At 31.3% G+C, this 15,734-nt stretch overlaps 1 protein-coding gene and 1 pseudogene across 1 annotated transcript in view; one reads left to right on the top strand and one right to left on the bottom strand.

Moving 5' to 3' along the window:
* Positions 1-15,734, bottom strand: part of LOC107624498 (sulfate transporter 2.1) — a 32,391-nt gene that overhangs the window by 2,350 nt on the left and 14,307 nt on the right. The window contains exons 8-9 of the mRNA XM_016326990.3: positions 4,099-4,385; positions 27-220 (exon numbers count right to left, since the gene is read on the bottom strand). Coding sequence (XP_016182476.1) covers positions 27-220; positions 4,099-4,385 — 481 coding nt within the window. The remainder of the gene's footprint in view (positions 1-26; positions 221-4,098; positions 4,386-15,734) is intronic.
* Positions 7,362-12,968, top strand: LOC148579401 (uncharacterized; annotated as a pseudogene).

Here is a 15,734-nt window from a genome sequence, read left to right as displayed (position 1 = left end):
AATGAAATTAATAATGAGTAAAATACCTTTCTCTAACGAAAGTGGCATTTGCAAAGCAAAGCAAGGCAGACTTAAGACGTATAATGAGAAGGCCAGGGATCTTAACAGCCATTGGATACTGATTAACATCACCGAACAAATCGGTTCCCGGTAATTTTCCTAGAGTTTCTGTCCCTGGTCGTATTGATATCACAATTATCTTTGAAAACGATACTGCCACCTGCCAATAAATTAATTCATTTATAAATTAGCACAATCAATAGTATTGTTACATCACATGTTTATTATTTCACCTTTTATTTATTAATTAAATATGTGTAATAATAATATATGTGATTAGCGAAGATATATAGTAAAATTAAAGTTTTATTTTATTGATAAATAGTTTGTGATAAATTCTTAGGAACAAAAAAAAGTATTTATAAATATATATTATTATTGTTTGACATAGCTAGTAAAGCTACTTGCAGAAAATTAATTACTAAATTATTAACTCAGCCGTATGCCTGTATCAAAATTATTATTATACACTTGTTATAGATATTAAGGATGGAAATAAACTTTTTTCTGCTGAAATAAATTAGTTGAATTTTTTTTTGTCTGTTGAGTATATATCTTCATTATTACAGGTACAATAATTTATGATTATATTACGTGTATACTAAAATTAATCTTTAAAATTAATTATTAATATAAAATATATATTAAAAATAAACTAAACAACACATGTATTATTTATACACAAATACACGATATTAATTTTTGTGACTAATTTTAATGTATAAATAATATTTTAAATCATTTATTTTTCTCTTATCAACTTAAGTTTTAGAGCTTGTTTGGAAAGTTAAGGATCAAAATTCATTCCAAAATTAAATTTTTTTTCATGTTTTGAAACAAACAAAAGTTAATAATTTCAATTCCAATGAGAATTTTAATTCTCATATTTATTCTATTTATAAATTAGACTATTTGATTTTCAATTCTATTTTCATAGTTATAGCTTTAAAAATTAAAAAAATTCAAAATATTCTTACAAAAGTATTCAATCATTTTTAAGTTAAGGACAAATTAGTAAACATCAAAATCAATAAGAATAAAATTCTATCAAAGTTATGTATTATTTCAAATTATAGATTTGAATTAAAAATAAAATTGAATTTTTTTTAATAGAATTAAAATTCTTTTCTCTTAAAATAAACTTTTTAAATACACTCTTAGATATATAGTATAAAAAATTCTATAATTTAAAATTCTAAAATTTAATTCTTATTAATCTTCAAATAAAAAATTTTAGTATAAAACTAATAAAAAAAAGAAATAAAGCTTATCAAAAAAAAATCATGTAAATTCAAAAATGACAAACTTCTAACAACTTAAGAAAACGTCGAAAGAAATAGTTTCATGACATTCATAAAAATATTCTTTAACAAAACACTTGTAAGAAAAAGAAAAGCAGCAATATTATATTGTTATTAGTATTTTGGTCTTGTTGATGGGAATCTTGTGCAAGTGTGAGGATGCTCGAAGTCAATTAATGTCAACAATTCCTTAGAAATAAAGCAAATATTAAAGCAAGGGAAAAGGACTATTATATGCCATTTATAATATAATTAATCATAAAAATTAAGTCATTCCCAAATGGAGAATAATATTCACGTTGGCGTTAGTTTTTCAACATCAATCCCAGGCAGTGGAGTTTTTCAACGCATCATATATAGCATTTTTGCATCATATACTTGGTCCAAAAACATAGGTCCGATAATTAAAGTGGTGGGGTGGTGTTGTGCTTATTAAATGGAAAATCGGGGGAAGATTACATAGTTGAAATTCTTTCCTTATTTTGGCCAGACATAACAGATTCCTAAATAATAGAAACCACTGAAAAAGAAACCACTTAATTTCAAGCCAATTGGAGTAATAGACTAATAGGTTATCCACTCGTTTGTGTCCACCAATGGATGAAATGGAATTGAAAAAACATATTGCGTTTCATGATTATTTTCAATAGTAACTAAATTAGGAAACTTTTTTGGATGAACATTGAAGAGTAAATTTAGACGAAAAGCAACGATTATAACTAAATTTTTAGGAGAGTGTGTATTGAATATTATATCTTTATTTTCTTAATTTTTTATTATAAAAAAACCTTTACTCTTTACCTAAATTCTCTCTTTATTATAGTATTATCTATTAAATTAATGTATTTCTGATTTGATAACAATTAGCTAGGTATTTAAGACTGTGTTTGTTTACAGAGATAGGATACTGAGATAGGGACACTGAGACACAAAATCGTGTTTAGCAGAGAAGACATGGACAGAGATAATATGTTCAGAGACACTAAATTAGTATATTTTGTGTCCATCCTGATAGGAAGGACACGAAAACACTAACAAGAGACACAATTTATTTTTTATTTTTTCTTTTATTATTCTTGTTAATTTTTCATAATTATATTTTTTATTATTATATTTTTCATCTCAAATTTTTTTAATGAAAAAAAATGAGAATAAATTAGATTTTCATAATTTGTTCTAGTTTATCACCAAACAGAATACAAAAACACAAAATTTTGTGTGTCCTGTCCTGTTCTCAGTGTCTTATCCTATCCTATTCTCAGAAACAAGCGCAGCCTAAAGTATCATTATGTTTTATCTTTAGTTTATTTGTTATGGTGGAAGGATCATGAACATTATTTGAAATATAATTCTTTCAATCAAAAAGAGAAAAATATATAATTATAATTAGTGGATTAGCACTACTGGATTAATGATTAAAATATTTTAATCAAATAGTAAGTTTAACTAGAGTTTAATTCTTATGCACTTTTCATATAAATTTTTTATACTATCACTTAATAATTAGATGGTACAAGATAAATAAAAGTGATTATTTTTAAAAATAATGAGTGTACAACTTAATTAATTTTCTTATGTACTTATGTATAATTAAATATTAATATAAAAAAAATTTCACCCGTAATACATAAATGTTACACTACGAGTATTTAGTTTTCAATTAAACAATAATTATATGTTATTTATGTGATTTCCCTTATCATAAAGCCTAAAAATTAATTAAATACATAACTAGATATTGAAATAACTCAAATAAATTTTTTCAATGAACTATCTATTTTTTTAAAAAAAATAAAATTTCAAATTAATTTATTTATTATAATTGATTTTAAGTTAAGTATTTATAAAATTTATATAAATATTTCAAAACCAACTTTTAGTCCAAAAAAAAAAAAAAGAAGCTAAGAATTAGCTAACAAGTGAGTAATTGTTCAGTACATATATAAAATTGAATTTTTTTAATACATTTAATATATTGAGAGTGTATTTAAAGTATAAAGAAAGGTTAAATTTTCAATAAAATCTTTATTAGTATATTTCTTTTTTAACATTTTTAGAGACACTTGTTCACTAAAAAACCACTGATACATGTGCACCAATAAATGTGGGACACTAAAAATAGTCAAGAGAAATATAATTATAGGAGCAAACTAAATTATTTGTTGAATGTTATTGATTCTTATAGTATTACATTAACGATTTAGCTATCATATATTTTAAGGGTATATTTTAGAAGTATGATAATAGAAATTTTTAAATTTTTAATAAAATATCTTTTTATAATATTTTTAAAATATACTTTTATGACACATATTAACAATAAATTTACTTTACTAATATATCAAACAATGAATAATAATAGAAACATGAAAAGTACACATCAATAGTCAAAGCATGTAGAAGTGAGAATAATGATTAAGGTAGAGTATTATTCTGGTTTTTAATATTTTACTAATAAATTTTATTTTAGTTTTTACATGAATAATTAATATATTTAAAAATTAATATAATATTCGATTTTAATAGATAAATATAATTGACTTATTAATAATCTAATATAAAAAGATTTTTTGTTAAATTTTTAAATTAAATTTAATAATAAAATAATATTTAATCCATTTATTTTTTAAAATTAAAATATGATAATATTTAAAATATTAAAAATCAAATTAAAATTTTACTTAAACATAACAAAAAAAATAATAATAATTTACCCTAACTATTATTATTTGATTACCGCAACAAGAAGACCAATCTCCACAGATGCAAAGAGTACACCAAAGAAGGCACTAAGACAAGCAAGAAAGTCAAACTTATCAAGCTTCCATATTCTGAGAGCTTCATTGATATCTATGAGGCCTGGCAGTGCTGAAAGGATGACCGAAGCAAGAATGGCAGTTGGTGTGTAATACAAAAGCTTTGTCATGAACTGCAACGATATCAACACTGTCATTCCCATCACTATGTTTGACACCAATGTTTCACATCCAGCTGCATAATTCACCGCCGTTCGGGAGAATGAACCTGCAATTAATTAATTAATTAACCATTTTAATTCATTCACTTCTTAATTAACTCAATTGGTTCATGCAAGTAGTGCGTGGTATTTAAGGCTGATAATGAAATCCTATCCTAATTCTATCCGCAACTTAAAATTTTTATTAAAATTCTATTCTATTCTATTTGTGAGTTGAGAATTTTCCAATTCTAACTCTATCTGCACCTTAAAATTCTAAATTCTAATATTTTATCATACTCTATTCTACCAGTAGAAATATTAAATTTTTTTAAAGTAAATATAAAATTTAATCATTTCAAATTTTATACATATTAATAACATAAAAAATAAAAAATTAATGCTCTAAATTACTATTAAACATCTAATATATCTATTATTCACATTATTTAATATTTTTATTTTCTGCCTATACTTTTCTTAACAATAAAAAAGCCAATGTTTAAGTGAGTAGAAAAAGAAAAGTTTAAGTGAACGTTAACTAAAAATAACCAAATAGGTTATTATATATTTATGAAAAGTATAAATGTGCTCTAGTGAAAATATGGAGTGCAGCACTCCAATATTTAAAAAATAACACACTATTAGAAATAACCAATAAATTAGTAACTTCTGGACTTTATTTTTTTTATAATCTTACAAATCAAGTGATTATTAGTTCGAAGTAGACTTATCTTTTTAAATAATTTAAATTATTGATATAAAATATAATAAATAAAGAATTAAGACTTATTTAATTATTAAAAAATACAAAATTCTTTTAAGAATGAGTCATATATTTATATATGTTGTTTTAAATTATTTTTTTAATAAAATTTATGCTAGTATTTAAACTTTGCATAATATAATAATCAAAATATTATTTCACAATAGATCATCAAACTTCAGTGATATAAAAAAATTAGCCACTACATGCTATTATATTTTTTATAAACATTTGGCAGTATTTTTTAATTTGATAATTTTTTTTTACTTTGCCAAAATAAAAGTGTTACAAATAGTAAAAAAGAACAAACTTAATTTTAACAATATCTTTTAAGTGTTCTAAAAATTTCATAGCCACTCTAACCATCATAGAATGGACCAATATATTATATAAAAGACCAATATAATTACAAAGGTTATGAAAATCAAATTGGTCAATGAATCAGTAGAGTGATTAGTTTAATAATTTAAAGATTCAATCGAAATTTAATCGAAATTTAACGTGTTTAATTTAAATATAAAATAAAATTATTAAAATTTTAATATATAATTTTAAATATTTAAATTAATTATTTTTAAATTGAGAAAAATTAAGATTTTATAATTTTACATAATAAATTATCTTAATTTATCCTTAAAAGTTTACAAACAACTTCTAAAACATCAATATTTATAGCTAACAAAAATTAAAATGTATGTAAATGACAAAATTATAATGTTCTACCACTATCAGTTATTCTAGTTTCATAAAAGTTATAAAAACAAAAAATTAACAACAGAATTAGAAAAATTAACAAAGAGAATCAACAACTTAGAATAAAAAAAATCAACATAAACAACTCAAAATAAAAAAATTCTAGTATAAACAACTCACAATTAAAAAAATAACATAAACAACTCATAATAAAAAAATTTAGCACAATGCAGTAAATCATTGCACCATAACACCATCAACAATTCAAAATCAGAAAAATTAAAAAATTAGCAACCAAAATCAATAACTCGGAATAAAAAAAATCAGCAACTAACAACTCAAAAATTAAAATAAATAAAATTAATAAAATAATCAAAATAAATTGAGGCAGCAGTGTTTTCTGCAGCAAGGGAGGAAGAAAGATGATGGTATGGCGAATACTTCACAGCCGAGCAGAGAGAGATGTTACAGAGAGAGAGATGTTAGAGAGAGAGAGAGATGTTAGAGAGAGAGACAGAGATGACGATGATGTAATCTTCTGCAGTGATGATGCAACATCTCTAAACAAACCTTCGTGCGACGCTGAGGAGAAGAGAATCGAGGAAAAACGAACTGACCTTCTACGGGCAACAACGGCACCGTAGTCTGTTTTCACTGGCGATGAAGTACCCTCTATTAGAGGAGAAGAATTTGGCAATAGAATGGTGACTAAGTTTCACAAAGGATTTCGAATGTTAAGGTTGGATTCTAGGTTCACAGTGAAAGAGAAAGGGAGAGAGGAGGGATGGTAGCTAGATCTGATTTTTTTTTTAATATATATAAGAAAAGAGAATCTGATTATTTTTTATATATATACTTGAACTGATAATTTTAAAAAAATATGGTCGATTCTGATAATTTATCAATTAATTGTCAGTTAGTCGATTCTTAAATCGGTTTTTTGCAAGACAGTTTTTATGTTAGTACGATGATAACATTTTTTTTCGCTTTGCAAAATAAAAGTGTTAATAAATAGTAAAAAAGTGCAAACTTAATTTTAACTATATCTTTTAAGTGTTCTCAAAATTTCATAGCCACCACTCTAACTTATCATAGAATAGACCAATATAATTACTCATATAGTACATGAATATTACTCTATATTCAAATGTAAATTAAATATTTGAAATATTTAAAATTTAAAAGTTTTTATATACATAATTTTCGTTGAATAATTTATTTCTACTATATAATATGTAATATATTATACAATTTATTTAGGTATAAAAAAATCGAGAGGATGAAGCATAATATACATAAAAAAATTTAAAATCAGTAAAATATTAGAATATTGGAAAAAATATTAAAAAATTATTAGAATTTATTGTTTTTAGACATCACTTTTAGAATATCAACTCAATTTCTTTAGTTTAGTAATCTAACAACATTTTTTAATCTATACTTTTAACTATTATTTTTTTTAATTCCAACTTCATTTATCCATATATGACTCATATTCAACTTCATCTCATCCAATTATTCAAACTTAAAAAAAAAAAAAAAAAACCCTAGCAGAGAAAGAGTACGTATTCCGTACTCAAGGAGAATGAGAGAAGGAGAGAGCGGGGGCGAACGGTTGAGGGTGAAACACAGTGAGGAAGATGGCCATGCCATCGGAAGAGATAAGGGAGAGAGCGTGGGTGGGTGTGTATCCGGTGTTAAGGAGGGTTCTTCTCGAGAGGGGTTAGAAAAGCCATCCAAGGTCTCTTTTAGAGATAAAGTCATTGGTGCAGAAAAGTCTAAGGCCTTTGCATTAGTAGGGTCTTTATCTGGGGATGGTATCGCGACGGTGACAGGTAAGCAGGGTGATTCTCGTCCACCAAGTGTCAATTTTACCAAGGAGGCAAAGAGTTGTCTAGCTGAACCTTATAAGGAAGCCATCGTGATCAAGGTGCTGGATAAGCATTATGGCTACACGGCTCTCATGCATAAGCTTCGGATAGTATGGCGCATCAAAGGAGGGTTTGATTTGTTGGATGTGGGGTTTGGGTATTTTTTGGTTAAATTTGATATTGCTGCGGATCGTGAGAAAGTCATTCTTGGTGGCCCGTGGTTGATAGACGGTCACTATGTTGCAGTAAAGCCATGGGATGTGGATTTTAGGCCATGCGAAAAATCCTTTGGATCAACGCTGGTATGGATTCGAGTCTCGGGACTTCCAATTTGGTGCTACCAGGAACAAGCAATGCTGCGAATTGCTTCTGCAATAGGGATTCCGGTGAAAGTAGATTTGGCTACTAAGCTTGCAGAAAGAGGAAAATATGCTCGAGCTTGTGTTCAAATTAATCTTGAGTTGCCTGTAATCAAACATATTATAGTGGAGGGTGTGACTTATGAAGTGGAGTACGAGAGTTTACCGTTGATTTGTGCTACTTGTGCACGATATGGGCATGATAAATCGTTGTGCATGGAGAAGGAGTCCTTGGAAGGAAACGGGAATTTCTTTGGTGATGAAAAAAATAATGAAGCCCCGACACTAGTGCCACACAACAATCATGAGATTCAACAAGAGGCTGAATCAGAAGCTCGTGTTTTGGGTGAGAATCCTCGTAATTTGGGTGAGAAATTAGGAGTTGTTAAAGGGAAGGATGTGGTTACGAAATCATTGGCTCCTCACATACCTGATGGTCATGTTAATGAGGCATGCATGGATGATGGAGAGGGCTGGCAACAAGTGCTCCGTAAGGGAAAATTCACAATGGGCCAGTCATCATGTTTGAAGGACCAAGATGGAAAGCAGCACAAGTTTGGTTCGAGAAGGGTTCCAAGACCCAATTTGCATGGTGATGGAGGTAAATCAATTGGCATTAGGATGGGGAAACAAGAAAAATATGAAATTGCGCCATCTCCATCACGCAGAACTCCTGCACGTCGTGGAATTTCTCTACGGAAGCGTCCTCGGCCTTCCTCCTTGCAGAACTCGCCAGTTGATAAAAATGGTGGCACAATGGAGGAAACCTTAGTAGATGGAAGCATGACAGGTGCAGTGTCAGGAGGTCCAAAGGTGGCAATTATTGAGGATCAGAGTGTGCCAGTACCGCAGGACAAACCACCTATTGAGGTTGGTGATTCTGTTTAGAGTTTTATGTTCTTATTTATTCTGTCCCTATTATTTATGGATAGTTTAAATATGATTGTTTGGAATATTAGGGGTGCTTCTAATAAGTTAGCCCGTGTGCATTGCAAGGAACTTGTTAGGAAATTTAGACCTGTTTTCTTTATTGTGGTTGAAACTCACTCCCCTTTTCAGCATTTAAAATTATTCTGGAAAAGATTGGGGTATCACTCTGTTGGTATAGTAGAAGCAGAGGGGCATAAGGGAGGTATTTGGTTTCTATCCTCTATGAAGGGTGTTTGTTGTAAGTTCATTGATGCTTTTGATCAGGGTGTTACTGTTGAGGTTCACTTTGATAATTTAATTTGGAGGTGTAGTGGTATTTATGGCAGTCCTCAATTTAATAAAAGGGTTCTCCTTTGGGATTATCTTGTTGCACAATCCATGGTTTTTCAAGGACCTTGGATTGTTCTTGGTGATTTTAATGAAGTCAAATTTTCTCATGAATCTAAGGGCTGTCAGTTTTCTCATCAAAGAGCAGACATGTTTGCTACTTCATTAGGGGATAGTGGTTTGTTTGATCTGAAGACTATTGGGAGGCAGTTTTCTTGGTACAGGAGGGTGAAAAATTATGTTGACGTGGCAAAAAAGCTTGATTGAGTCTGTATAAATAATAGTTGGTTATCTATCTTTCCAAAGGCTTATGCAGAAGTTTTAAATAGGCTTCAGTCTGATCATTGCCCTATTCTGGTGCATTGTAAAGGTCGTCCTCAGCCTAAAGGGAATCGACCTTTCCGATTTGTTGCTGCTTGGGCTACTCATCCTGGGTATAGGGATATTGTGAACCAGTCATGGTGGTCTGGTAATAGAGGAATTCATGGCAAGCTTTCGGAAGTACAGAAGAATTCACTAGAGTTTAACTCGAAGGTATTTGGTAACATTTTTGTTAAGAAATGTGAATTAGAGCAGCAGATTAATTATTTACAAAAGCGTTTGGAAGTGGTGGATAGTATTTATTTGCGTCAGAAAGAGCAACAGTTGCTTGATGATTATAATAATACTCTAGTGCAAGAAGAGCTCCTATGGTTCCAAAAGTCCAGAGAGTAGTGGGTAAGGTTCGGGGATAGGAATACAAGATTCTTTCATATTCAAACTCTTGCGCGAAGGAAGCATAATAAGATTCATGGCCTTTTTCTCAAGGATGGAGTGTGGGAAACTGATCCAGAGGTTCTGAGTCAAGAAGCAGAGTCTTTCTATAAAAACTTATTCTGTCATTTGGATGATGTTGATTTGGGTTGCCTTGGTGATGTGCCTCTTCCTTCTCTAAATGAGGAAGCTTGCAATAACCTTACGGCACCAGTTACTATGGAGGAAGTCAAAGCAGCGGTTTTTCACATGAACTCTTTTAAAGCTCCGGGTCCTGATGGGTTTCAAGCTTTCTTCTTCAAAGAATATTGGGAGATCATTGGTCTTGATGTTTGGAAGATGGTTAAGCAGGCATTCTCCGGTGTTCCTCTTGATCCAAGAATGTTGGAGACTTTACTAGTTCTCATTCCAAAGGTTGAATCACCGGTATCTATGAAAGATTTCAGGCCGATTAGTCTCTGCAATGTAGTTTACAAGATCATCATGAAGGTCCTTGTTAATAGGCTTCGTCCTCATCTTGCGGAGATTGTTGGCCCGCTTCAAGGAGGATTTATTCCGGGACGAGGAACTCCTGACAACATCATTATTGCCCAAGAAGTCCTCCACTTTATGAAGAAGACTAAATCAAAGAAAGGCACACTGGCATTTAAGATTGATCTGGAGAAAGCTTATGACAGAGTTGACTGGAGGTTTTTAGCTCATACCCTTAAAAGCTTTGGTTTTCCTATTCCTACACTTAATTTGATTATGAATTGTGTCACTGCTTCTTCCTTATCTATTCTTTGGAATGGGAGTCGTCTGAATGGCTTTACTCCTAGCCGAGGTCTTAGACAAGGAGACCCTATGTCACCCTATCTTTTTGTGTTGTGTATGGAGCGATTGGCATGCTTTATTAGTCATCAGGTTGATTTGGGATTGTGGAAACCGATTGCTATTTCTAGAGGAGGACCAAGAATATCCCACTTAATGTTTGCGGATGACTTGCTTATATTCTGTAAAGCTACAAAGAGACAAGTGCAAAATGTGATGTTGGTTTTAGAGACTTTTTGCAAAGCATCTGGGATGAAGATTAATGTGGAGAAGTCTAAAGCGCTTTGCTCTAAGAATGTCTCTGCAACAAGGAAAGAGGTTTTCACTGGGGTATCCTCTATCAGATTTGTCCAGGACTTGGGCAAGTATCTTGGAGTTACCCTTAGCCATTCTAGGGTGACTCGTTCAGTTTTCAATGGTGTCCTGGATAAGATTCGGAGTAGGCTAGCAAGCTGGAAAGGAAGTTTACTCAATCGGGCTGGTAGACTTTGCTTGGTTAATTCTGTTGTCGCTGCTATTCCCACGTACCAGATGCAGATCTCTATTTTTTCCAAAGGAATCATTAGTAAATTGGAGTTTATGATGAGGAATTTTCTTTGGGAAGGACAAGTTGATGGAAGAGGATTGAATCTTGTTAGTTGGAAGGTACTGGTTACTCCAAAAAAATATGGAGGTTTAGGGATTAGAGATCCTTATTGTGTAAATATTGCTCTTCTTGGGAAGCTAGTTTGGACTTTCTTCCAGCAGCCAAACAAGCTATGGGTCCAATTGTTAGATGCCAAATACCGATCATCTCTATATGACTGTTTTAGTTATCCTAAGAACAAGGACTCTCCCATTTGGAGGTGTCTTTCCAAGGCTTGGGAAGTGTTGAAGGATGGGTTTGCTTGGTGTATTGGAGATTTGAACCAGAATTTTTGGTTTTCTAGCTGGAGGAAAGAAGGACGGTTATCTAATGAGATCGATTATGTTCACATTTCTGATTCGAATCTATGGATACAGGATATTTGGTCGGTTGGTAGGTGGCATTTAGATACTCTTTATTCTCCTTTATCTCAAAATCTGAAAGATAATATTCTTTCTTACAATCCAGATGAACAAGCAGGTCCGAAAGTGGGTTGGTATTGGAGTGGGTCTGCTGCCAAAGTCTATAACTCTCGCAATGGTTACTTGTGGTTGTGTAAGCAGCTGTTTGGTTGGGAGGAGCGGGAGAATTGGCTTTGGCTTTGGCGCCAGCTTGTTCCGGAAAAGCATAAGTTTTTGGCTTGGTTGTGTCTTAAGGAGGCTCTTCCTACTGCAAGTTTTCGCTTTAGAAGAGGGATGTCGTCATCGGATAAGTGTTCGAGATGTCTTTCTAGCCAGGAATCGGTTTTACATTGTATTCGGGATTGTCCCAAAGCTCAGCTTGTCTGGCATAGGTTGGATATTTCTTGTCATCCTTTGAATTTGAAGAACTGGTTCTTGTATCATAGCAGAGAGCATCCGTTCAAGTTCTTTTCGGGACTTTGGTGGATATGGCGAGCAAGGAATAATGACATCTTTAATCCCGATGAAACTTGGCCTCCGGAAAAAGTGATTTGTCTGGCATTAACTTCAGAAAAGGAGCTTAGGAATATCTTTGAATTACAACGTATGTCCCTTCCCTCTACTCTAAATGGTTTTTGGAATCCCCCATCCATTGGTACTTTTAAGATTAATTATGATGCTAGTTATTTTGGTTCGGGTGATAGTGTTGGTTTTGCTTGTGTTATTAGAGATTGTAATGGGAGCTGGCAAAGGGAGTGTTTGGGAATGATTGAGAGTAATAGTATTCTTCAAGGAGAATTGTTTGCTATTTGGAGAGGATATCTCTTAGCTTGGGATGTGGGTCAACGAGATGTTATTTGTGAGACGGATTGTGTGGAAGTATTTAATCTTGTTACTCAAGATGGTTTTGGGTTTATTGATCCACTGGTGCTCAAAATAAGAGATATCATGCATTGGAATTGGCGGGTTGACTTTCGTTTGATTATGAGAGATGCAAACACGGTGGCAGATACTATGGCAAAGATGGCGATGAAGTTACAACTTTCGCATATGGAGCTTCTTTTACCTTGGGAGGAGTTTAAGAGTAGTCTTAAACGGGATTGTCCCTCTATTTAGGCAGTTCCTTGTTTTGTTTGTTTTGTTTTTCTTTGTTTAATTTATTTCAGTCACCAAAAAAACAATTCTATTATTGACATTTGAGCTTGAGTTTGTTGATAAATCGAAAATATTTTTTGTATATTTATTTTATCAATTATGTGTACTGTCTGAACCATATTAACCTGCTAAATATTATAATTGGATTCCTATATAAAATATTATTCACCCTATTTAAAATATAATTTTGTATGCTTTGATAAAAATTTCTTTGTAATTCAACACACGTTATAGTGCATAAAATACTAAACGAAAATAAATATAATCAGAGATAAAACCTATACATTCATGTGTATTTGATATAATCTAACCATTATATGGCACTTGTAATTAATAAATTTGTACTAGCTTCCATTGTTTTTTTCTTTAGCTTAAATAACGACTCAGTGAGATCACAATATTTGAGAAGCAATATGTTTAGTCCTATTTATAAACAAGTGTTTGTTTTAAAATTATAAAAAACAATTTTTGCAACTTGCAAATTTTCAAAAGAAATAAAAAAAAATTCACAATCTACGAAATGGACAAAGCAAAAAAGCACTTGTTTTTCGCTATGTGCAAAAATCATACAGAAAAAATGGGTTGCTTTTCACAACCTATGAAAGCAATTTCATATCAAATAATGGTGCTTTTCACAATTTGCAAAAAGAGTGGTGGCCCATATACGTATTTTACTCTTGACCTATTTTAAAGGAAATCACTAATTTTAAGTTAATATAACAGTTTTTGAGTATCAAAATAATTGTCATATTATATTTTTTGATTATTTATGAAAAATGACAGGAAACTAATTTTAAGTAATTAATATTAGCCAATTTCTTTTTATTGTAAATTTTTTTTAACATTTATTTTGTGAGAATTTAGGATTTAAAATTTAAAATTTATAGTTTATGATTCAAAATTTAGGATTTAAAATGAAAAGATATTGGTTAATATTGAGTAACATTCAAAATTGACTTTACCATCGTAATATTAGCCAAGGCTTTTCTAAAATTTAATAATTTTTTCTTAGATTTGCTATATGAAAAAAATTTTGCAAGTCAACACTATTACCATCATAACTTCCCCTTTCCTCTTTTTCTCTTATCCTTTCTCTTTTTTACTGTTGCTTTATTTCCATTTTCTTCTCCATTATCCTTTCTTCTTGTCTGACCCTCTTTACTTCTTTTTCCACCTAAATCTATACGTTTAGTGATCCCAATCCTGGTTACTCTCAGTCCTATTTCAAATTGGAGACTATCGAGAATGCAAACAATTACAATGGTGCCAAAAGTATTTTTATCTCCGATGGTCTGGTGCTTCCACTATCAATTGAGATGGAGTCGTCGACCACCAAGGAGATTTCAGGGAGGAATCAAGTGAGATAATATAAGATGAAAAGACACCACATCCAACTCAAAACCTTAAGGTAGTAAGTTAATGAGTCTCTCATCTTATAAACTTCTCACTCTTCCTTACCCACCTTTGCCGGGACGACTTTCGATACTTCACCTTGAATAACCCTTAAAACCATCAGACCAATTAACCATCGGCTCTGATACCACTTGTTAGGCCTCCGTGGGGAGCTCTCGACCACCAGAGAGATTTTGGGGAGGAATCGAGTGAGGGAACATAAGATGAGAAAACACCACATCCAACTAAAAACCTTAAGGCAGTAAGTTAATGGGTCTCTCATCTTATAAACTCTTCACTCTTCCTTACTTTCTTTGATGTGGGACTAATTTCATGCACCTCACATTTGCAACATGAACAAGTAGAAGGTAACATGTTTCTCCTTTTAATATCCCAACCCGTATTTTCCTTTCTATTTTTGTTTTTGCTGTTTTTAATTTTTTCCGGTCATTAACTTCAATAACCTTAGTGGTACTCCCTTTTTGACATTTCTAGCTTCTCTCTTTATGAGTGGTTCTCTCTTTTTTGTGGTCATTACTAGACATAAACAGTTTATCGACGGCCTGTGATGAAGCAAGTCATCGGTAATAAAGCAACTGTCGCTACTAAAAACGTGTACTTCATTTTTTCGTGCGTTTTATTTACCAACAGTCAAGCTGTCGATACTAATTGGCACCCACTGTGGGTCAATTGGCGTGCCTTATTATTTTTTTTTTATTTTTCAAGTAAAAATTGTCATTGTTAAATTTAGCATGTTCACTAAATTATTGATGACCAAGTTGTCGGTAAAATTCAGTTAAATGAAACATAGCATTTTAAGGTGTCAGTAACATAATTTATCGATCCCGTGATCGTCGGTAAAACAATAACCAATTTAAAACATGTCAACTCTCTCTCTCTCTCTCTCTCTCTCTCTCTCTCTCTCTCTCTCTCTCTCTCTCTCTCTCTCTCTCTCTCTCTCTCTCCTTTGTTTGTGTTTGTGTGTGTATGTATGAGGCCAAACCTTGCAGGAGCAGCGCAACGTTGTGTTCGTGTTGAAGAGAGCTTCAATTTAATTGGTTTATTTTTTGTTTTTTTGCAATTTTTTCAAACTTTTTAACCTCTATTTTTTATTTTTGGATTAATTTAGAACAATGTTGATCAAAATATTGGTTCTTGTTGTTATCAGTGTTGTTGCTGCTGTTGCAGCTACTATTATGCATGTTTAAAATAGAGTCATGAACTCTAGAAAAAATTTGTAGTGTTAGAGAGGTGAAATGATTTTGTGCGAGGGTATAAGGTGATTAGAATGGCTAGGATTAACAAATTAAATGTAGGTTCTATGTTGATTATTTG

The sequence above is a fragment of the Arachis ipaensis genome, chromosome B10 (assembly GCF_059453495.1).
Source record: "Arachis ipaensis isolate K30076 ecotype BB chromosome B10, ASM5945349v1, whole genome shotgun sequence".
Taxonomy (NCBI): domain Eukaryota; kingdom Viridiplantae; phylum Streptophyta; class Magnoliopsida; order Fabales; family Fabaceae; genus Arachis; species Arachis ipaensis.
This window is presented reverse-complemented; position numbering and strand designations above follow the sequence as displayed.